General features: G+C 43.5%; 1 protein-coding gene across 2 annotated transcripts in view; it reads left to right on the top strand.

Annotated features, from left to right (window-relative positions):
- CYFIP1 (cytoplasmic FMR1 interacting protein 1) overlaps positions 1 to 23,840 on the top strand; it is a 106,863-nt gene that overhangs the window by 10,734 nt on the left and 72,289 nt on the right. For both annotated transcript variants that reach the window (XM_007098936.2, XM_042988310.1), the window contains exons 2-10: positions 10,870 to 10,992; positions 11,068 to 11,157; positions 12,539 to 12,616; positions 12,871 to 12,972; positions 13,852 to 14,033; positions 17,175 to 17,271; positions 17,383 to 17,511; positions 18,767 to 18,871; positions 21,234 to 21,325. In XM_007098936.2, coding sequence (XP_007098998.1) covers positions 10,876 to 10,992; positions 11,068 to 11,157; positions 12,539 to 12,616; positions 12,871 to 12,972; positions 13,852 to 14,033; positions 17,175 to 17,271; positions 17,383 to 17,511; positions 18,767 to 18,871; positions 21,234 to 21,325 — 992 coding nt within the window. In that variant the 5' untranslated portion in view covers positions 10,870 to 10,875. The remainder of the gene's footprint in view (positions 1 to 10,869; positions 10,993 to 11,067; positions 11,158 to 12,538; positions 12,617 to 12,870; positions 12,973 to 13,851; positions 14,034 to 17,174; positions 17,272 to 17,382; positions 17,512 to 18,766; positions 18,872 to 21,233; positions 21,326 to 23,840) is intronic.

Genomic DNA, 23,840 nt, shown 5'->3' with positions numbered 1-23,840 from the left:
TGAGATCATGACCTGAGCTGAAATCAAGAGCCAGATGCTCAACCATCTGAGCCACCCAGGCACCCCCTCCCCCAGCATAATAGTTTTACTTTCATTTCTTTTTTTTTTAATGTTTATTTATTTTTGAGAGAGAGACAGAAAGAGAGCACTAGCAGGGGAGGGGCAGAGAGAGAGGGAGACACAGAAACTGAAGCAGGCTCCAGGCTCAAACCCACAAACCATGAGATCATGACCTGAACTGAAGTTGGATGCTTAAACAACTGAGCTACCCAGACAGACACCTCTACTTTCATTTATATTTTTGTGGTGGACAGTAATTTATCTAGGTAAGACCTTACCTTAATAAAAGTTACAGATCTGTGAAGTTATTTGTTGAGTTCCTTTGTGAGTATGTGAGACCTACTGGAGTTAAGTGTTTGATTTACTAAAGATTTAAATTTAGAGGCTGTAGTAGGAACAGAAGTAACCAGAACCAGTTTGCTTACTGTTTATGTTTTGAGCTGTCTCTCTTAGTGTTTTAAACCAGCCTTCTAAAGAAGCCACCTTAAGCTGATGTCCATCGTCCCTAGGTTCAACCTTTATTGGCATTTATTTTCTTTTGCTCTTCATTTTTATTCTTTTACACTGGTAGATGACTGTCCTTCTTCCAAATACATGCAAATGATTTCACCCAAAAGTGTTTTCAGATATTTTCTGTTTCTAGAACAGTGTTAGAGGAATGGTGATAAAACAGAAATACATCTCTGTGGTGACAGAAGTTTATCCTCTAATCTGCTAAAACATAAGCCCCCCCCCCCCGGCCTGAGTCCTGCTCTGGGCTGGCCCGGGCTGGCTCCAGCAGGCAATGCAGACTGAAGTTGTCCAGGCTCAGAGGAGGCCTCGTGTGGAGACTTCAAGTCAGCTCTGTAATACTGCCCCAGGAGCCCTGTGGTCACCCTGAGGTGCTGTTGGGGGTCTGAACTAGGGCTGGACCCTTCAGGAACAGATGCCTCCATGCTGTGCTCTCAGGGGACCTTGGCAGGGATGTCTGGACTGTGGATCCTCTTAGGCACCCCTTGTCAGCAGCCCCCAGACACCTGCCAATCCTTTTGCTTCACCTGCCATGTCCATGTCTGAAGGCAACGGTCTTACCTTACACCTTTGTTTTGTTTTGTCTCTGCCACACCTTTCCTGACAGTATCCCATTTCCTAGGGATACTGGCTTATTGCAGACACACTCATACTGGTACATGTCACGCACACACACACACATCACTTTTTTTTTTTCTTTCTGTTTTCATCTCTTGGCACCACCCATACTGCCAGTTGAAAATCAGTCTCACTGCTTTAATTTTTGTGAATTCTTTGCAGCCTAAATATTCTTTTTTTTTTCTAAGTATTCTTTTTTTCAAAGACCATTGAGTTGTATAAGGACTCATTTTTATGGAGTCCTTATATATTTTAATGGAACTGCCAGCAGATGGGGGCTTCCCTTTCTTCCCTCCCACCTACCCCCATGCTACCCAGAAACAGGGCAGACTATTAAATCATATTTATTTTTACTAAAAAGTTCTCTTATTCACTGTTCTTTGCTTCAAAAGAGTGTGGTAACTATTACATTTTATAGAAATCATCTTGCCTTTTCGCTTGGCTGCTTACTGTGGCTCTGTCCCCTGTTCCCATGCTTCCCACCTGCCCCTGGGCAGCTCTTTCGGGGGTTCTGGCTCTTGCTTGCTTCTCTCTTGCCCCTCAGGCCTAAGCTGCTTTAGAAAGCACACACACACAACACTCACCCTTGTGAAACTCGTTTTATTGACTTCTCTGTTTGCCTCTGGCCTTAACCCAAGTGGACACAGTGCCTGGTGCTGGGGTGGGTAACTCTGTCCCTGCTCTGTGGGGCCTCTGAGCCTTACTCTGCTCATCTGTCAGAGTGTGATGGCCCCACCTTGAGGGTGGGTGAGAGGACAACTTATTGAGAGGATGTCAGGATAAATCTGAGCCTGAGGGGCAAACATTGCCAGGTGAAGGAGAAAGAAGAAGGTCAGCAGCCATGGGCCTTCAGCATGTCAGGTGGGTACTGCCCTTCTAGTGGGCAGCTGTGAGGAACTCCTGCCCAGTGCTGGGAACTCCAGCCTTCTGACTACTTGTGATTGCTTGACCTCTGCCTAGGGTCCTCTGATACCCACCTGTGATGGCCACCTGAGATACATGGGACATCATCCTTGGGCTCTAAGTCCAGGTGGGAGATGAAAGGAAGAGGTGCTCCTAGTTCCCTCTGCTCAGGAGCTGCACTGGCAGCGTTGTCCAGGCTGCTGGCCCTGTGTGAGGGGATTTATGCATGCCAGTATGGTCTGTATCACAGCGGGAGAGGGGAGTCTGCATTTAGATACCTCTTATGGAGGCAGATGCCAGCAGGATTTTGAAGACCCTGCCCTGCACAGACCTGAGCCTTCATTTGGCATGAGTCTGCTCCTGGCCTTGAGCAACCTGCAGTTTGACAACCACCTGAGGTCACCTGCATCCTGGGAGTGCCTCACTGAAGGGCAGGGAACTTGGGGCATAGAAGGAGGAAGTAGCCTAGCTGGGCTGGGAGTGTTATAGTGTGTCACAGCACAGCCTTCCTTCCTCTGCCCTGTTCCTCCAGCTCAAGCTCACAGGCATGTGGTCCACATACCAGGGTCATGCCATAGGGACCCTGCTGATCACTCAGCAGTGTCTTCCCCGGACACAGGCTGAATGAAGGAAAAGCTGGGTATGTGAGGCGCACAGCATAGTGTGCAGGGCTCCCTAATTCATACCGCTGGCCAGCTCTCATGCACTAGTGTGAAAATGCTGAGTAGCTATCCAGAGCATAGGTGTCCCCTGAGCCAAAGGGACCCCTGCAATTGATTCAGGGGTACTTGAACAGTCACTAGAAGAGCAACAAACATATTTAGTATGTCCTTTGGAATGTTTATTTTAAAAGCTGTTAAGTTTACAAAATCAGTTGATGGTTTGTTAAAATGGCAGTTTTATAACTTGACAAGCTTGGAGACAAACCTGAGGGCTGGGAACTGCTGCCATTGGAGATTCAGTCAAGGAGGAAAAGCCTAGCTTGACATCATTTGTTGATGAAATGAGGGAGAGTTTGTTATTTGCAGTCATTTCTCTGTGACGGGAGGTGGATGCTCCCACACCAGAAGTGCCTATACTAGCTCTTTAAGACTGAGGCTCAAGTTTGTTTTTATTCCCAGCCATCTGCTTTTTCTGCATTGAGCATGTATTGTTTCATGATCAAAAAACAGTAGCGCATGGCGGATTTTAACAGCCAGTTGGTGCAAGGGCATAGGGACCCTGTCTGGGCAATTCTGCTCAACTCATTCTAGCTCTGTGTTAGTTTTCTTAGGCTGCTACAACAAATACCGCAGACCAGGTGGTTTAAGGAACAGAAATATATTGTCTTACAGTTCTAGAGGCTGAAAGTTTGAGATCAAGGTGTCTTCCAAGGTCTCTCTCCTAGGCTTGCGGACGGCCACCTTCTGTCTTGTGTTCCCACGTGATCTTCCTTTGGTGCTTGTGGTCACAGGCCACCCTGCTGTGACCAAGCCCCAGCTGGTGCGCATCTCTGTACATGAAGCTGTATGTGAGCTGAACTGGTGGAGACAGAAATGGGATTGAGTTACTAAACTGTAAACTCCCACCAGGCAGCACTGTTGGGTTTGAGCACTGTTCCAGATATGTGATTTTCATTACGCTTTTGGGCATTGGCATTGTGGAAGCTGGTTACAAAGTCTTATCACTCCTTCCAGTGCTCTGTCCCACAGGCCTTGTGGTAGCCAAGCAGATGACGCACACTTGTCCTAGGGATACCCAGGCTTTGTGGGGGCTGACAGTAACATGGGCAGTAGCATGGACCTGAGGGGATGAGGCAGGAAGAGGCAAATTCCTGTGGCTTGGGGCAGCTAGAGTGGTTACAGAGAGCATGGACTTCATTTCTAGAGTGGTGTGATGCCCATAATGAGCACAGGATTTGCTGGTGGCAGTTAGAGATGGAGAAAAGTAAATAGATTTAAAAGAAATCTTGGGGGTGGCTCAGTCGGTTAAGCCTCTGACTTTGGCTCAGTTCGTGATCCTGCAGTTGGTGGGTTCGAGCCCTGCATCGGGCTCTGTGCTGACAGCTCAGAGCCTGGAGCCTGCTTCGGATTCTGTGTCTTCCTTTCTTTCTTTTCCTGCCCTGCTTATGCTCTGTCTCTCTCTCTCAAAAATAAACAAACGTTAAAAAAAATAATAATAAAAGAAATCTTGGAGGTGGAACTGTGAGGTGTCAAAGAATAAATCAGGACAGAGACTTTGGAGACTTGGACCCAAAGCTGACTATTCCAAGTTTCTTTAATGTGGTTGAGGCAGAGGCCATGCAGATATACATTTGTGGAAGATGCACAGGATGGAGAGACGTGGGAATGTTTGTGGGGCCCTGGGATTGTGTATGTGTATTCATGGCAGAGTGTTTGTTGAGGGGTGTTTATGGCTGTGAAAAAGATGAAAATGTGACAAATAGGAAAGAACAGTAGTGAGGCACAAAAGGGCCTTGGCCAGTGGTCCACACAAAGCTAAATGGGTGCTGCGGGAAAATGTTCAATAGTTTGAAAATTTTTATTTTGAACATTTTTATGGAAGTTGGAAGAAAGAAGCAGCTTACAAAACAGCTTGTATCATATTCTCTTCATTCTGTGGGGGATGGAGGCTTTATGGACTTTTTTCTCTTTTCCATATTTTCTGATTTATGTATGGTAAATATTGCCTTTTTTTTTTTTTGCTCCTGATTTTTGTTGTTGTTGTAACATCAAATTTACCATTTTGACCATTTTTAAGTGTATAGTCAGTGGCATTGAGTGCATTTACGCTATTGTGCAGTCACCACCACCAACCTTTCCAGAACTTTTCTCATTTTCCCAGATGGGAACTCTTGTACCTATTAAACACTAACTCCCCATTCCCACCTCCTTCCAACCCCTGACAACCATTGTTTACTTTCTCTCTATGACTTTGACTACTCTAGGTACCTAACATAAGTATAATCACACATTCTTTGTCCTTTTGTGGCTGGTTTATTTCACTCAGTATGAAGTCCTCAAGGTTCATCCATCTTGTAGAATGTGTGAGAATTTCCCTCCTCATTAAGGCTGAATAGAGGTGTGTGTGCACCATACAAATATTGCTGTGTTTATATGAGAAAAGTATTCTTTAATAGTGATTTGAATAGAGCATTTATGTTTTTCCTTGAATGTGACCTAAGTGTTTCACTGAGTCTGTCTGCAGCCCTCTTGTACCACCTCTTCTCCCATCAAAGGTGGTCTTGGGCTCTCTTGGGCAGAGGTGGAGGAGGAAGAAGGGTCCTGTGGGCGCTGGGCAGAAGGCCAAGATGACTGGTCACATGGGCAGTATGGCTGTCCCACGGTAGTTAGCCTGACCTGTTTTCTCACTGACCAATTGCACAGATGGCATGGGAGCATGGAGGGACTCGAGGAGCCCCCAAGCCTCTCCTGGCACAGATTGGGCTTGGGCCATGCAAAGGGCCAAAAGCAGGACTCAGGGCTGGATCCATAGGAGACATGGTGCCTTGGAAGATGTTACTGGGACTCCCTACTCTGGCTCTTTAGGGCAGTGGCCAGTGCGACAACCAGCCTTCACTACTTGGTGCTTTGCTATCCTGGACTTCTTCTTTCATAAGTATGCAGAAGAGGAAGTCATGATGATAGAAGGAAGTTGATGATGGAAGTTAAAAGGCCATCTTCCTTGTTTACAAAGGACCAGATATTTTGAAAAATTATCTGCTACATTTTAAATTTATGGTTAGAAACATGCAGAATAGATATGTTGTTGAAGGGACTTTTGTGTAAATGCTAAGTAGTCCCAGTAGGTCCTAGTATTCAGTTCCTCTGTGTTCTGGCTGATTTTCTGTCAAGGACAGAATTGTTGCTGTCAGTGCACTTGTGTATTTACTTCTCCTTTCAGTCCTGTTGGTGTTGGCTTGTTGTTTGAAGCTCTCTCCTTAGATGCATCCACATTGAGCATTGTTCTGTCTCCTTGGTGAATGACCTTCTGTCGTCACGCAGTGCACCTCTTGAGCCCTGGGAATTTCCTTGCTCTGAAGTTTACCTCTCACATAGCCATTCCAGCTTCCTTGGGACTGGTGCTTGCATGGTTTATCTTTTCCTCTTTTACTTTCAACTTATGTCATTATATTTGAGGTGAGCTTCTTGTAGCTGGCATATAGTTGAGTCCGGATGTTTTTCATCCTGACAGTCTCTGGTCTTTAGTGTGTTTAGACTGTTTGTGATCAATGTAATTATTGGTATGTTTGGATATAGGTCTACCATTTTATTATTTCATACTTTTTATATTCCCACCCCACATACACTTACATATTTTTGTGTGTATATATGTGTGGCTTATAAACAATAGAAATTTATTTCTCACAGTTCTGGAGGCTTAAAAGTCTGAGATCAGGGTGTCAGGGTCCCAGCATGGTCTTGTCTGGTGAGGGTCTGATTTTTAATAAGAAATACGTATTTGGGGGCACCTGGGTGGCTCAATCGGTTAAGCGCCTGGCTTTGACTTTGGTTCAGGTTATGATCTCACAGTTCATGGGTTCGAGCCCTACATTGAGCTCTGCCCTGACAGTGCTTGGGATTTTATGTGTCCCTCTCTTTCTGCCCCTCCCCTGCTCATGCTCATGTGCACTCTCTCTCTCAACATGAATTTAAAAAAGAAATATATATATATATATATTTATATATTTGGTCTTCATGTGTTTCTGACAGAGAGCTCCTAAAATCCTTGTAGTTCCCTAAGTGGAAAAGAATACAAAGGTGTCTTGATATTCATTAACAAACCCCTTTCAAAAATTTTTTTTAACGTTTATTTATTTTTGAGACAGAGAGAGACAGAGCATGAATGGGGGAGGGTCAGAGAGAGGGAGACACAGAATCTGAAACAGGCTCCAGGCTCTGAGCTGTCAGCACAGAGCCCGACGCGGGGTTCGAACTCACGGACCGTGAGATCACGACCTGAACGGAAGTCGGCCGCTCAACCGACAGAGCCACCCAGGCGCCCCAACAAGCCCCTTTCAACCACATCTGAGTTTATGTTAATGAGGTAACTTTTGGAAAACTCCTTAAAAATGGGAGCCGTTTGCCAGGATTGTGGGGGTTGAAACTTTTAATCCCACATCCCTGACCTTGGAGGTTGAATCCTTTGCCAATAGCCAGTTATTTAATCAGTCATGCCAATGTAAGGAAGCCCACAAGGACAGGATTCTGAGAATTTCTGGATTAATGAAATATGTGAACATTTGGGAAGAGTATGGAACACTCAGAGAGGGCATAGAAGTTCAGCACCCTTTTCCATAACTTGCCCTATGCCTCTCTTCCATCTGGCTGTTCCAGAGTTATATCCTTCATAATAAACTGGTAATCTAGTAAATAAAATACTTTGCTCAGTTCTGTGAGCCATTCTGGCAAATTAATTGAACCCAGGAAGGGGGTTTTGGGAATCTTTGATTTCTGTCAGAAGCACAAGTAACAACCTGGACTTTTGATTGGGGTCTGAAGTGGCACAGGGGGCAGTCTTGTAGGATTGAGTTCTTAACCTGTGGGATCTGATGCTATCTGCAGCTAGATAGTGTCAGAATTGAATCATAGGACACCCAGCTAGTGTCTAAGAATTGGTTGGTGGTGTAGGGGGAAAAAACCCATGCTTTGGAATTGGTCACAGAATCAGAGGACCCTTTTCCAGGTTGCAATCCCCAGCTTCTCATTGTGTCCTCAAATAGCAGAAAGAGGATCCCTATTTTTTCCATTGCTCTGCTTCCTTTTCCTGCCTTCTGTTGGTTATCTGAACATTTTTAGTATTCCATATTAATTTATTATTATGATCTTTTATAAGTTATGTTACTTTTCATAACTTTTTTATTGGTTGTTCTAGGGATTGTAAAGCACACACTTAACATTTCAGTTTACTGAGAATCAATATTTCACTACTTCAAATGGATTGTAGAAATCTTAACACCTTTCCCTTCCCCCCCTTATGTCATAATTCTCTTACATATTATGTTTATAGTCACTGAAATCCTATTAGACAGTGCTTTAATTTTTTACTTTCAACCACAAAATATCTTTTAAAGAGCTCCAGAAGAAACAGTCTATTCTCTTGTTCAGTTTAACCTCTGGATCGCTTTTGCTTTGTTCTATGTGTCCCAGGTTTCCTTCTGGTATCACTTCCCTTTTATGTAAAGAACTTTGATTAGCCTGTTGTCTATGAATCCTCTTACTTTTCCTTTATCTGAGAATGTTATTTCACCTTCATTCTTTTTTGTTTTTAATTTTTTCCAGTGTGTATTTTATTTTTGAGAGAGAGTGCATGAGCATGAGCGGGGGAGGAGCAGAGAGTGAGGGGGACAGAGGATCTAAAGCAGGCTGTGCATTGACAACAGCAAGTCTGTTGCGGGGCTTGAACTCACAGTGAGATCATGACTTGAGCCTAAGTTTGACACTAAACCAACTGAGCCACCCAGGCACCCCTTCACCTTCATTCTTGAAGACTATTTCACTTGATACAGGAATCTGTGTTGACTGTTCTTTTCTTCCAGACTTTAAAAAGTGTCATTCTACTTCCTAAGGCCTCCTTGGTTTCTGAGGAGAAATCAACAGGCATTCAAATTGTTGTTCTGTAGGTAATGCATTTTTTTCTCTGTTTTAAAGATACAGTTTTTCATCAGTTAATTTTTTTTTAAATATAGTTGACACCCAATATGTCACATTAGTTTCAGGCATACAACATAGTGATTTGACAAGTTTATACATTATGCTGTGTTCACCACAAGTGCAACTACCATCTATCCTGATACATCCCTGTTACAATACCATTGACTATATTCATTATGTTGTGCCTTGTATTCCCATGACTTATTCATTCAAGATATCTTTTTTTTCCTTTGCTTTAGTTTATAACAGTTTGATTATGATCTGTCCCGTAAGGATTTCTTTAGGTTTATCCTGTTTGGGATCCATTAAGCTTCTTGAATTCATATGAGTGTTCTGCCAAATGTGGGAAGTTTTCAGTCATTGTTTTCAGCTATTTTTTTACCCACTTTCAGCACTCCTTGCACTCATAACACAAATGTTAGACCACTTTTCTCATCCCAAAGTTCCCCTGAGGATTTTCACTTTTTTCCCAACCTTTTTTCAGTTGTTCAGATTAGATAATTTCTATTGTTCACTGAATCTTTGTTTTGCTCTTGAGCTCATGTAGGGGCTTTAAAATTTTTCACACAGTATTTTTAGTTCTAAAAGTTTAAAGATTTTCTTTAGTTCTTTATATAAAGGTTTTTTTTTTCTTTGACATTCGATTTTTTCTTTCAGTTTGGAAGTGTTGTCATTGTTAGAGCATTTTTTTAGTAGTTGCTTTAAACTCTGATGCATGATTGTAATATCTGTATTATTTCATTGTTGGTATGTTAGTCATCTTTTCCTATAAGAATTAAGACATTTCTGGTTCTTTGTGTGCTGAGTCGTTTGGACTGCAACTGGACGTTTTGTATATTATGAAATGAGACTCTGGGTCTTAAGTCCTAGGCAAATGCTGACTTTTTATTTTAGAGTCAAACAACCTGGTTCAATTTAGGGTGTGGTTTTGACCTGCTTTCTCTGGCGTGTGATTCAGTGTCAGTTCTGTTCTTAGAGCCCCTGCGGTGCCATTTGGATCTGTCCTATGAGTGCTGCCTCTGGCCATCTGGGAGTTTTCTGTGGTCTCAGGGATTGGGGTGTGAGAGGATCAGATCCATGCATTTGTCTCTTGGGCATGGGTCCAAAGTTCATGAGCAACTTTATGGGCTTGCTCTTCTGAGATTCTTCCTCTCCACATTGTCCCTGGGGCTGTCCAGTACCTTTGGGTTCCTTTTTTGGTTCTTAAGCCAGCAGCTTGGGGGTTTGGTAACTTGCCCTACCATGTACTTCTATACCCACACTTTGTCTGGGGCCTAGTGTTGGGAGGATCTTCTTCCATTGAGTGTTCTCATCCAGCCTGTCTGCTGCTGTTTCCTTCTCACAATACATGTAGCTGCCTCATGTGTCCCATCTGGGGTCAGAGCTGCCCCACATGTCCTATCTGGGATCAGAGCTGCTTGGTGTGTCACATCTGGGGTTGCAACTGCTTCTACTCCCTGTGGCCTATCCAGGTTCAGACCAGCATTCAGCTGGAAGCAGGCTGGAGTGTGCGGTCTCCTCTCCTGGAGCTGGCACAGATGTGTTAGATGACATCCACCTTCATTTCTGTGCTTCTCTGTACTAGCCTTCGAGTTTATGCTCTCAGTCCTTTGCTAACACCTCCCTGTTTCATGTTGGCCCTTGGCCCTCAGCTTAGCCTCTACAGGCTGACCATGGAGAAAGGGCTCTGGCCTTTTCCATTTTCATCCTTAGTGTGTAACGTTGCTTAGAGGACCCACCTGGGAAGGTCTGCATGCTGGGAAGCACTGTTGCCCCCTTAGAGGATGTGCTGGCTTCCTTGAGGGCAGACATGGTGTTGAAGATGATATTCCCTACTCTGGCCCTGTAAGAGCCCCTCTGGGAGCCCTCTAGAGACGATGGCCTTAAGGTGGAAAGGGTGACAGGAAGCATGTGCCCTGCTCTATGACACTCCTGGAAGCTAGAAGAGGCTACATCATGCCTCCATTGCCAGCAAGCCCTAGAAGAGACACCAGACTCTGGGGGATTGGTCCTGACACCTCATCCACCCCCAAGTTCCCTCAAGTGAGGGGTCAGGGGAAGGGGGTCTGATTGCCACACCTTGGAATGGTTGTCAGAGTATTACTACCCTTCCTCACAGTACAGGTGGCTTTGTGTTTTGTTCTAGGCCAGGATGGCAGCCCAGGTGACACTGGAGGATGCACTGTCCAATGTGGATCTCCTGGAAGAGCTGCCTTTGCCTGACCAGCAGCCCTGCATCGAGCCCCCACCATCCTCACTGCTCTACCAGGTGTGTGCCGAGTGGAAGTGGGGTGCATTGTCTGCAACACTGACCTCCACGTGATGGTTTTTCTCTTCCTTTCAGCCAAATTTCAACACTAATTTTGAAGACAGAAATGCATTTGTCACTGGGATTGCAAGATACATTGAACAAGCAACTGTCCATTCTAGCATGGTAATTCCTTCTGTATGTCTTTGTTTTCCTTGGGGGAATAGTACCTGTAATGACAAATGTAAACCTTTTTGGTATTATCCTGATATGATCTGTGGTAAGGAAAAAAAGAAGAAAGTGGATGAAAATGCCTTATGTTTTTAAAAAGACCTTTGTGTTTCTTATTATAAACATAATACATATTCTTTCTGAAAATTTAGCATTTATGGCCCAGAGAAAACCTTTGTCAGCATTTTGAGGGAGTCCCATTCTCTCTCCTCTTTATATTTTTATTATTTTTTTAATGTTTATTTATTGATTTTGAGAAAGAGAGTGCACAGTTGGGGAAGGGGCAGAGAGAGAGAGAGAATCCCAACCAGGCTCTGCACTGACAGTGCAGAGCCCAGTGTGGGGCTCGAACTCGTGAACCGTGAGATCACTACCTGAACCGAAATCAAGAGTCAGATGCTTAACCGAGCCACCCAGGCACCCCTCTCTCCTTTTTATTTACACTTGTATTCACGAACACAGTTATACACTAAGATATGACTTCGATTGCATGAATGAATTGCAGTGTTATTATGTATTTTAATGATTTCATGAACTTTTCACTTGTCTTTAAAATGTGCCAGATAAGGTAATTTTTCATAACTGTATATAGTTCATTTTGTAAATGTCCACAGTTGAATTACTTTTGCATGTTTACTTAGTTTCCCTTTTTTTCTTTGTAATAGAAAATGCAGTGATGAATATCCTTCCAAATCCATCATTATTCCCATTGGTAGATTTGTAGAAGTGAAGTTACTGGATTCAAGGTTGTAAACATTTTAAAGCATCTTAAGAATATGATGAAATTGTAGTTGATGTTTTTAGAACATCTCTGAACTTCTTACCATTTTTATCAAAGGAAACAATGTGAAAGGAGTAGACACTAAAGCAGTTTAAAAATGATGGCAGTCCTCTTTGCATGGATGCTCTCTCTGGATTTTAAGTGTTGCAGAAATACAGCTTTTCCTCCCCTGCACTGGGGATGGCAGAGCTGCCTCAGTCTTAAGAGCCTTGAAGACCCTGTGCGCATCTGTGCTACTTCAGGTCTGCACTGGCAGCAGGTTGTTTAGGGTTGAATGGAGCTGAGGAATAGTGGCTATGGCAGGTGCCTTGGGCTGTGCTGGCTCCTCTCCAGCCAACAGAAGCCGTGAGAGTGTTTGGGCGGTCATTGTGGCCACACTACTGCACTGAACGTCACCAGCCTCTTAGCAGCTGTCTTGTGGTGTGCAGGTCCTGGTACTTGTCTATTCTCAAAGTGAGAGGATACTATGAAGTATCTGGGTTTTAGCAACATGGCATTTCCTTTCTTATGATCATTTTCCTACTTGGCTTTGATTTGCCCTTTGTACCCTTGCAGAATGAAATGCTGGAGGAGGGCCAAGAGTACGCGGTCATGCTGTACACCTGGAGGAGCTGCTCTCGGGCCATCCCACAGGTGAAGCCATCCCAGCCAGGCCACGCTGTCATTCCCGTGATTCCATCCCTGCTGACCACGCCCCTACCACAGACCTCACTCCTACCCTTATGGTTCCCTCATCTCAGCCAGACCACACCCCCATGCCACCAGCCCTGCCTCTATCCCACCAGTACTTTCCCCCTCCTGCACCCTACCCCACAGCCTGCTGGGACTGCCTGCTCTCCTATCTAGCTAATTTGAAGCCTCTTTATGTCATACTTGTTTATTCCTAGGTGAAATGTAACGAGCAGCCTAATAGAGTGGAAATTTACGAGAAAACCGTAGAGGTCCTTGAGCCTGAAGTCACAAAACTGATGAATTTTATGTACTTCCAGGTAAAATGGTGAAATAATCCTAGGGGTTTAATGCAGAGGAGTAGGAATCTGGCCCACTCTCACCCATCACCATGACTTACTAAACAAAGTGTATGTGAATTAAAGCAGCCATCATGGCCTCTGAGACAAAAGGGCACCAGACCTTTGTCAGTCTACAGCTTTATTGGCCCTTCTAGAAAAAATACGTCTTTTGTGTTTCACTTCTCTTATTTCTTTAAGAGTGAATATTTCCTTCATGAAGACTGCTTTCTGTCAGTTCCAAATATGTTTGTCTTTCTGCCAGTTTGTACTTTTGATTCATCTGGTTTTTCAGATGTTTTTCTCTCAGCCTCTGCTGACTGTCCACTTAGTGGTCCTTGGCCTGCCTTGGCTCCTTTGGCCCATCGGTTGGGTGGAGTAGCCACAGGGAGGGGACTTGCTGGCTTTTTAAGGATATACTTTGGAAATGTATGAAGGTTTTTATTATAGATTCCTTCAGCAAAAGGAGAAGATAGAACTTATTAGGAGATGAATTTTTGTTTTATCTTAAAGGTTATTAAGAGGAATAATTTCCCTGCCCCCATCTTCACCTCTGAAAGTGAAAACATCTGTTTGTAGACCTTCTATTGGAGCATTTCCTCAGTAACTTTGCTTGAATAATCAACAAAATTCTTTTATTTTAGGGATATAGTTGGTAAAGTGGAAAATTAATGGTGATTATCACAGAGCAAAGGCATGTGGAAATTACTTTATAGAAACAAGTCTCATTACCTGAGCTGTAAATGTCCACTCATTTGGGTGGGTATTTCATCAAAGAGTAACAGTGACTGTGCTTGAAGGTGGGCATGGAGTTGGCCCATCAGTGACAGCAGGTTTTTTGCCCTCCCTTCCTTTTTTCAGAGAAATGCCATTGAGCGTTTCTGTGGGGAGGTGAGGCGCCTGTGCCACGCGGAGAGAAGGAAGGATTTTGTGTCTGAAGCCTATTTGATCACGCTGGGAAAGTTCATCAACATGTTTGCTGTGCTGGATGAGTTAAAGAACATGAAGTGCAGTGTGAAGAATGACCACTCGGCATATAAGAGGTGAGCTTTGACCTTGTGCCCTAGGACCTTGCAGAGAGTGCTCAGGCAGGCAGAGTGGTTCCTGATATAGCCGCATGCTCTGCACCTAGTAGGTGCACATCCCATATGTGCTGAAATAACCACAACTGTTTGGTAGTGGTTGTTTGGCAGGCTCAGGACTATTTGAATACACACTCCTACGTATAAGATGCAGGGGTAGCTGGCAGATTATGCGTGTGGCGATGTATTGAGTGTGATGTCTTCTCATAGAGTATGTGTACATTGTGGTTTTATAAGCTAGAGCGGAATATGGACACCCTGGTCATCCTCAAATGTTCGTTGAGGACCTCTGGGTGCTCAGCACATGTGAGAAGACAGATGTGCACAAGACCAATCCCTGTTACAGAGGGTTAGGGTCACCATAAGGCTTTTGGCTCCATAAGCATCTTGATGAACAGCACCTCACTTCCTGGTTGTACATTTTGGGAAGGTACACACCATCACAGCAGTGGGCAGAGCTGGCCTGTGGACTGTCTTGGGGTCACACTGAGCTTCCAGGTCCCCAAAACCAGCTCTCCTCCAGGGAGAATGTGGAGAACTTCTGGAGAAGAGAATTGGAAAAGGTGGGTGTGCCATGGAATACTGTGAGGGAGCAGTTGATGGCAGGAAGAGGAAGAAGGGTGGTTGGTTAGAACAAAGCGAGCTGTCTTCTAATAAACTTTCTTTAGAAAGTCTGTGCTTGGTACTGTTGAAGGCATGGTTGGCTGGAATTAGATGCTGACTACTGTTTCTTCTGCTAGACAAAGAATCTTTGCTGTGAAATTAAATTTGATGAGATTTTACTTTGCATTGGAATAGGCTTTAGTTGTGTTGTATCTGAAATCACACAACCGTTGTCGGGTCTTTAAAATAAAATCAACATGGGATATAGTGCTAAACAGATCTAAGGTTGAGGCAGCAGTAGGAGTTAAGCTGGATCACCTAGGGTTTTAAGCTTGGTCCATGTGAAGTTAAGTGTAGGCATTCATCACCTAGAATTAGCTCTATACAGAAGCCTGGATCTCCAGAACTAGAGAATCCTTGGAGTTGACCTATTAACCTTGCTTGAATAGGAAAGTCTGGAGTTGACCTTGTTTGATGTGCTTGCAGGCAGTCCGCACCCCCTCTGGGAGCCACCCAAGCTCTCCTGAGCACAGAGTGGGCCTGGGGCACCCCCCAGCTTCCATTGGCTTCTTCCTGTGACCTCTGTTTGGGATCCCCTATCATCTTCCCAGATAGTAACCCCCATTTCTCCCCAGCCCTCACACACTTACACTCACACTTTTTATTTGCACCTGGAAATAGCTAACAGTACAAATGCTTCTGAGTATAAATGCCAGGATAACCTATATGGTGAGGCTTGAGGAAAATAGAAAACAGCATCTTTGATTTTAAGTTTATTTATTTTGAGAGAGTGAGACAGCATGTGCCTGTGTGTGTGTGGGAGAGGGGGCATCTCTCAGCACATAGCCCGATTGGGGACTCAGTCTCATGAACTGTGAAATCATGACCTGAGCCAAAATCAAGAGTCGAACTCTTAATCGACTAAGCCACCCAGGTGCTCCAAAAAAGTGCTGTCATATCAGGGTTCATATTAGGTTTAACTATATAATTTATTTATTTATTTTTTATTTTTTAATGTTTATTTTTGACAGAGAGAGAGAGAGAGAGAGAGAGAGACAGAGCATGAGCGGGGGAGGGGCAGAGAGAGAGAGAGAGACACAGAATCGGAAACAGGCTCCAGGCTCTGAGCTGTCAGCACAGAGCCCGACGCGGGGCTCGAACTCACAGAGTGCAAGATCATGACCTGAACCGAAGTCAGACGCTCAACCAACTGAGCCACCCAGGTGCCCCTAACTATATAATTTTTTAAAACCCAGAGAAATAATAGTGGTTTAAACAAGATTGCAGATTATCTCTCATTTCTCTCTCATCTGAAAAGTCCCAAAGTAGGTGATCTGCAACTGATGAGGGGATTCCACAGTCCTCATACCAGGGCTTCTGCTGTCCTGCTGCTCTGCCATCTTCATGTGTTGTCTCACGGTCCAAGATGGTTGCTTGAGCTCCAGCTATCATGTCTGCATTCCAGTCAACAGGGAGACAGTAGAATAGAAGGGATCATACTGTTTCTTATCCATATACTTCCAAGTACTTTGCAGTGCTTTTCATTATATCTCATTGCTCAACCATTGGTCATGTGAAGATGAAGCACATTGCTGTAACATGGAAATTCAGGATTTATTCCTAAGGAGGTATGGAGGAAATGACTGTTGGGATAGGTTATTAGCCTTTACCATAGGAATTTTTTTCAGTAAAACCCCAAAGTTTTTAGGTTGCACAGACATGTCCTTAGGTGGCCAGTTTACGCTAAACTTTTTGGGGGACAGCCCTAGATGTGCAGAATGCTCACATTCGCTGCTTTATGCTGCTTTGCAAGACTCAGAGACTCAGTGTGTGCCTTCCAGTCTTATTGGACCTAAGTGTACAGGCAATTCTGTGTATGCTGTTTCCTCTCTCCTCACATTTTCTCTGTGGGTAGGTCAGGTGGACAGTTGTTTGTTATAGATGTGATAAGTGAGTTTCAGGAGAGTTCAGGAGGTCAGTCCAAGATTGAGCAGTGTTTTGGTGGTGAAACCAGGATTCTGTCTCTGACCTTTGGCACCAGAACTGTGTGTGGTCCCTGACTTGTGGGAGACATGGTGGCCTGGAGGATTCTTGGTGGAGAACATGGACAGTGCCGGCCGTCTTCATTACCATACTCTGGGAGTCACAGAGGGGGAGGCAGTCTTTCTCAGACTTAGGAACAGGTAGCCCAAGGGAGAGGCCAGTGTGCAGGAAACCCCCAGGAAGGCCTGTGGTTGGTGCTGCCATGTCTCTGAAGAAGTCCATTAGCTGTTGGACAGTGAGGTCGTGAGCTGTCCAGGTTGGCAGAAGAGTGACCTGGAGTCCAGGGTAGAGAAGTTTGAGGAGGCTGAAATTATAACTCGCTTCTAAGACCTACATTATCACAGATAACTGTAGCCAGATAAAGTAATCCTGATTTTCTATGCTTTTTTTTTTTTTTATCATTAAGTCCGTTGGTTATATGACTTTTTTTTTTTTTTTTTTTTTTTGCTTTCAAAGGGCTGCTCAGTTTTTACGTAAAATGGCGGACCCACAGTCCATCCAGGAATCACAGAATCTGTCCATGTTCCTGGCCAACCACAATAAGATCACCCAAGTAAGGCTTCCCCCACCCTCCCCACTTTGGCTGATGGCGTGCAGTGCTGGGGTCTGAGGGCCAGGGAGCTAGGAGCAGTCAATGGCATGGATTTCCCACTTTGTGTTTCAGTCTTTACAGCAGCAGCTTGAAGTGATTTCTGGCTACGAAGAGCTCCTCGCTGATATTGTGAATCTGTGTGTGGATTACTACGAGAATAGGATGTACCTGACACCCAGTGAGAAACACATGCTTCTCAAAGTACGTGTATGGGCATGGCTGCTCACATAACTGTGCAGAGAGACAGCCTTGCTCTCAAGAAGAGGCTGTGCTTTGACTGTGATGCTCTTGCCAACCTTTTCTTATTCTCACGCTTGCCATGTGTGTGTGTGTGTGTGTGTGTACACGTACGTGTGTTTGTGTACACAGCACCCTCCACCCTGCTCACAGCCTGCACTATAGGCTCTCCAGACACATTCCTTTGAATGTGTCCCAGGCTTGATCCTATTGTCAGGTATATGACATGCCTACCCCTGGAGAACGTGCTCATGACTGAGGAGTCCTGGTCAAGGGCTTCTGTCAGCATTAGCTTCTTGTAGCAAAGTTATCATCAGATTCTACTTGTTAAGGATGTGATTCCTAAGAATTAACACTACTGTGTCTCCATGATTGTAGTAGACTTTTCTTGGTCAAGAGCATGGTCTTTCACCATACTTTTCTTTATTACTCAGTTTTAAATTGGGGAGTGTTTTCAGTGACATTTCTTACTGGGATGAGGAGAAGTCAGTTCTGCCATTGCATTTGCTCTGCTTTCCACCTTTGGGAAGGATGGCCCTGAAGAACACTGTGCTGAGTGTCCTGTCAGCACAAACCCTTCCCTATAAGAGTGGGCCCAGCCCCAAGATCTCTTCCCCACAGGAGAGCATGGGCGAGTTGGTGCCCTCTCTAGTGGAGCACTTTATGACAGTGGAAATATTCTATTTGTGCCATCTGGGGTGGGAGTCCCTGGCCATGGATACTTATGGAAATACATACTTAGTATTTCATTGGGCTTAATGAGAGGTGGGTGTTTGTGCCTGGAGAGGACAGTAAAATACGCACAAGAAATGACACAGATAAAAGAAGAGCTTCTTATGAAGGGATAGCTATTTATGAGGAGCTTTTAAAAGTGCTTTTTGAACTTTTTGTTTAATGTTTATTTATTTTTGAGAGAGAGACAGACAGAGCATGAGCAGGGGAGGGGCAGAGAGAAAGGGAGTTACAGAATCTGAAGCAGGCTCGAGGCTCTGAGCTGTCAGCACAGAGCCCGACGTGGGGCTCAAACCCATGAAACCTCGAGATCATGACCTGAGCCAAAGTTCGATGCCAACCGACTAAGCCACCCAGGTACCCCTAAAAGTGTTTTTTGAAAGAAGAATGAACTCCCACTTCAAATATATGAACTGTAGCATTAGAAGTTTTTATGAGTAATTAAACTTTTAGGTCTGAGTTTTATGTGCCATTTTGTGATTTTCAGGTCATGGGATTTGGTCTATACTTGATGGATGGGAGTGTCAGCAACATCTATAAACTTGATGCCAAGAAAAGAATAAACTTATCCAAAATTGATAAGTACTTCAAGGTGAGTTACATTTTTTTAGATAAGCCTTTCTTATCAAGTGTATACACTTAATTTTAGGAGTTAAACCTCTGTGCCCCATATTTGGAAACATGGGTGTGGGCAGTGGGGCGGGGGGAAATCACTGGCTCCCATCTGCAAAGGCAGTAGTTTTGTCTGGGTTTGAACCTTGTATAAAGGGCATCATGCCGGGTGTACTCTTTTGTATCTAGCTGCTTTCACTCACTTACTAGATTCATCTCTGTGAGATCCTGAAGCTGTAGTCCTTAGGTTTTCATTGTGGTATCACAGCCCATTTTATTATTATACCTCAACTTATTTATCCATTCTGCTGTGATGGACATGAGTTTTGGCTGGTACGAACAGTGCTCCTTTGATTTAGTGCACATCTGCGCATGTTTGTGTTTGCCCAGGGCTAGGATTGGGGGCCACAGGCATATACATTTTCAGTGTTAGATGTAGGCTAACAACTTCCCACATGGCTATGCTGATTTGCATTCCCATCAGCTATGAGTGAGCCTTCCTGTTGCTCCACATCCTTTGCCAACACTTGACACTCACTTTTTTGAGGAAGTGCATCCTAAAGGGTGTACATCATTGTGATATTTTTGGCTGGCATTTCCTTGTGGTTTAGTTCATATTTCTCTGATAACTTCACACTCTTCATCTTTTGTGTGTTCTCTTGTGAAGTGTCACTTCAAGTTTCTTGCTCCCTACCCCGCTCCCCCACCCCACCTTGATTTATAGTTCTTTATATATTCTGGGTACATGTTCTTTGTTGAATACATGTGTTATAAAATACATGCATTCTGTGCTTCTGGCTCTCCTTTTCACTTTCTTAAAGGTGTCATTTGGTGGACAGCAGTTTTTAATTTTAATGTAGTCTAATGTATCAATCTTTAATATCTACTTTAAGAAATCTTTGTAGGGGTGCCTGGGTGGCTCAGTTGATTAAGCTTCTGACTCTTGGTTTTGGCTCAGGTCATAGTCTCACAGCTCATGGGATCGGGCCCCATGTCAAGTTCTGCACTGACAGTGTGGAGCCTGCTTCGGACTCCCTCTCTCTCCCTCTCTCTCCCTCTCTCTCTCCCTCTCCCTCTCTCTCTCTCTCTCTCCCCCCCCCACTTGCTTTCTCACTCTCTGTCTCTCTAAATAAACAAACATTAAAAAAAAAAGAAATCTTTATATAGAGCAGGCTTATGAGAATTTTCTTCTTGTTACCTTCTAGAAATAGCACTATTTCTTTTTCCGTCTAGATCTATAATCCTCCTCGATCTGGCCTCTGTGTATGGTGTGAAGAAGGGTGTTGACATTTTTTGATTTTTTTTTTCCCCTTATGGGTATCCAGTTGATTCCATCCATTTATTGTAAAGGTCATCTTTTCCCCCATTGCTGTGCATTGTTGCCTGGGTCATAAAGCAGGTGTGTATATATATGTGATACTGTCTTAGGTTTCCTGTCCTCCTCCACTGCTCTCCATGCTCCAGGGCAACACTGTCTTAGTTGCTATAGCTTTCCGTAGAACAGATCTGCTTATCAAGAAGACTTCAAGTTACGTTCTTCAAGATTATCTTGGATATTGTCCCTTTACCTTTCAAAATAAATTTTATAATTGGCTTGTTGATTTCCATATACACAAACACATATATGCACTATCCATAAACCATTTTTCTTCTTGGAATATTGTTTTGTTTTGATGTTTATTTATTTTTGAGAGAGCATGGGTACGGGAAAGGTAGAGAGAGAGAGGGAGACACAGAATCTCAAGCAGGCTCCAGGCTCTGAGCTGTCAGCAAGGAGCCCGAAGCAGAGCTTGAACTCACGGACCACGAGATCATGACCTGAGCCAAAGTCCGGTGCTCAACTGACTGAGCCACCCAGGCGCCCTCTTCTTGGAATATTGTTTGGGATTCCATTGAATTTATAGATCAGTTTAGGGAGTAAAAAGTACCAAGTCTTCCAAAACGTTAACTTGATATATTTCTCCAGTTACTTAGAACTTTAAAACTTTCTCTAGAATTTTTAGTAGTATTTTTGTTTAGAGGTCTTGAACATATTTTGTTAGATTTATTCATATATATTTTAGGTTTTTTTGATGCTATTGCAAGTTGTTTCCCTTTAGATTTTAATTTTCTGTTTGTTACTAATATATAGAAATGCAAATTGATATTTTTTTATGAGCATGGATCTAGCAACAAGGTAGGTTAATTGTAATATTTGAATTAGTTTTATGAATATTTGTTCTTAAATTGTATTTTGTGCAGAGATAGTATTCAGCCCATAGTAATTACTACCATTATTCATTGATTGTATTTGGTGAGTAAACATACATAATGACCTTATTTTTTTTGTTCTTTGAATATAGCAGCTCCAAGTTGTTCCACTATTTGGGGACATGCAAATAGAACTGGCAAGATACGTCAAGACCAGTGCCCACTATGAGGAGAATAAATCTCGGTAGGAGGAGAGTGAGTTGTCCAGTTAGAACATTCTGCAGTGTTCTCATTGTGGTTTTATAATACTTATTTTTCTAGAGAGAACACCTTTGACAGTTTTAATCATCTGGAACCAAAACCAAAAACCCATCTGGTAGGCCCTGTCACTTGTGACTGCCTACTTTTAAATTTATTAAAACATGCAATTTATTTTCTTCGTTAGAGAAATTTACCCAAGAAATTTAACCAAGAAATTTATTTTCTTGGTTATTTTCTTGGTTAGAACATCTGTATTTCATTTTTTTTTTAAATATGTGAAATTTGTTGTCAAATTGGTTTCCATACAACACCCAGTGCTTATCCCAACAGGTGCCCTTCTCAATACCCATCACCCACCCTCCCCTCCCTCCCACCCCCCATCGAACATCTGTATTTCAAATGTTAGTAGTGGCTACTATGTTAGGACAGCTATAGAACTTTTCCATCATCAATCGCTTCTCAGCCTTTTGGTTAAGATCAAGTATAGAACTTTTCCATCATCACAGAGAGTTCTTTTGGATAGAACTCACGGAGAATGTCCAAGTGTAAACAAGTGGCACACTGGTAAATGCTTAACAACTAGCCCTGCTGGGCAGTGGGATGTTTGCATTTATATTACAGAGCTTATAAAACTATCACTGAAGAGCCAAATCCAGCCCAGGGCTGTTTTTGTAAGATCTCTGTTGCTGTGAATGGCCTTTACATTTTTTTTTTTAATGTTTATTTATTTTTGAGAGAGAGAGGGAGACAGGATCCGATGGGCTCTGCGCTGATAGCAGAGAGCTCGACAGGGACAGGGCTTGTTGAACTCACGACCTGAGATCATGACCTGAGCAGAAGTCTGAAGCTTAACTGACTGAGCCACTCTGGCCTTTACATTTTTAAAGGGTTGGTTTTTGTTTTTGTTTTTGTTTTTGTTTTTGTTTTTTTTTAAAGAGGACAATGGCTGTGTGACAGTGTAGCCCACAAATTCTGAAGTATTTACTTTCTGACCTTGTACAGAGAGAGTTGGCCAGCCCCTGGCATAAAGAAAGGGTCTGTAGCTCACAATTACAGATGAGAAAAAAAACACACCATACCCTTTTTTTTTTTTTTTTGTAGATTCCACATAGCTGGTTGAGTCTTCACGGGATGCTTTGTTGACTCTTGCCAAACAGGTGTATCCATAGCCAACCTACAATTGCAAATAGCCATGATTTTGAAAAATCAATTACATCTCAATCTGCTTATTCAGAGGTTGGCAATCTTTTTTTGTAAAGGCTGAATTATAAACACTTTAAGGCTTTGCAGGCCACATGTGGTATCTGGCATATATTCTTCTTTTCTGTTATTGTTGCTTTTTTTTTAATTTAAGAAATGTGAGTACCATTTTGTATGGCTCTAGGGCCGTATAAACACAGGTTGTGTTTGGTCTGTGCTGTAGTTTGTTGAGGTCTATGCTAGCTTATTTCCTAATAAAATTTACCATTAAATTTGATATACCATCCAGTTAGGTGACTTCTCATTCTTCTCTAAGTTACGTTCATTAAACTGAAACCTCTTTCTGCTTCAGCACTAATTCAAGCTCTGATCTGGAGCATGTGCTGATTTACATGGTGTAAATACTCCTGCCATGACTGACTTGAGGCTAACAACTTGTTTCAGCTCTAGTAGCATGCCATTACACAGTGCTTCTACCCTAACAGACACAGATGAGCTCTAGATGAGAGGTAATGGTAAAACCAGTAAGACAATCAGGAAACAATGAGTTTTGCATGCTTATTTCTATTTTTTTTAAATTTTTTTTAATGTTTTTATTTATTTTTGAGACAGAGAGAGACAGAGCATGAATGGGGGAGGGGCAGAGAGAGAGGGAGACACAGAATCCGAAGCAGACTCCAGGCTCTGAGCCATCAGCCCAGAGCCTGACGTGGGGCATGAACTCACGGACCGCAAGATCGTGACCTGAGGTGAAGTCGGACGCTTAACCGACTGAGCCACCCAGGCGCCCCTTATTTCTATTTTTTTAATATGATTTATTATAAGTCAATAGCATATAATTGGTGTTAGTGGGCATTTAACAGCCACCTTGGGAGGTGCCTGAGCAAGTAGCGGTGAGCTTTGAGAGCCCAACCCACTACCCCTGCACCGACATCTGGGTCTAGAAAGGGTGGCCAGAGTGTGTGATGTCAGCAGTCAGGTTCTGGGCTCTAGGGCCTTGCTTTAAGTGGACATGCTTTTTGGGGCCTGCAGGGGAGGCAGGTTTATTGAGAGTGGAGCCTGGTCTAGGGCCTGGGCCACATGTACTCATTGCAGACTCAGGGAGCCACCTTGGATGATGCCAACATAATCATTGCATCATCCTATGGTGGAATCAGAAAGTAAGAAAGGACTGCTGCTTGAGACAGTGTCCCCATTATTTTGAAAAGTGGTAATCTGAATTCCTTCCCTTCAAGCAAAGAGGACCAGCTTGTTAAAAACATGGCGAGAGTGTCTGTGCTGAGTGTGAGGGAGCAGTG

This window comes from Panthera tigris, chromosome B3, assembly GCF_018350195.1.
Source record: "Panthera tigris isolate Pti1 chromosome B3, P.tigris_Pti1_mat1.1, whole genome shotgun sequence".
Lineage (NCBI taxonomy): Eukaryota > Metazoa > Chordata > Mammalia > Carnivora > Felidae > Panthera > Panthera tigris.
The sequence above is the reverse complement of the archived record's forward strand: the minus strand, read 5'-3'. Positions and strand labels throughout refer to the sequence as shown.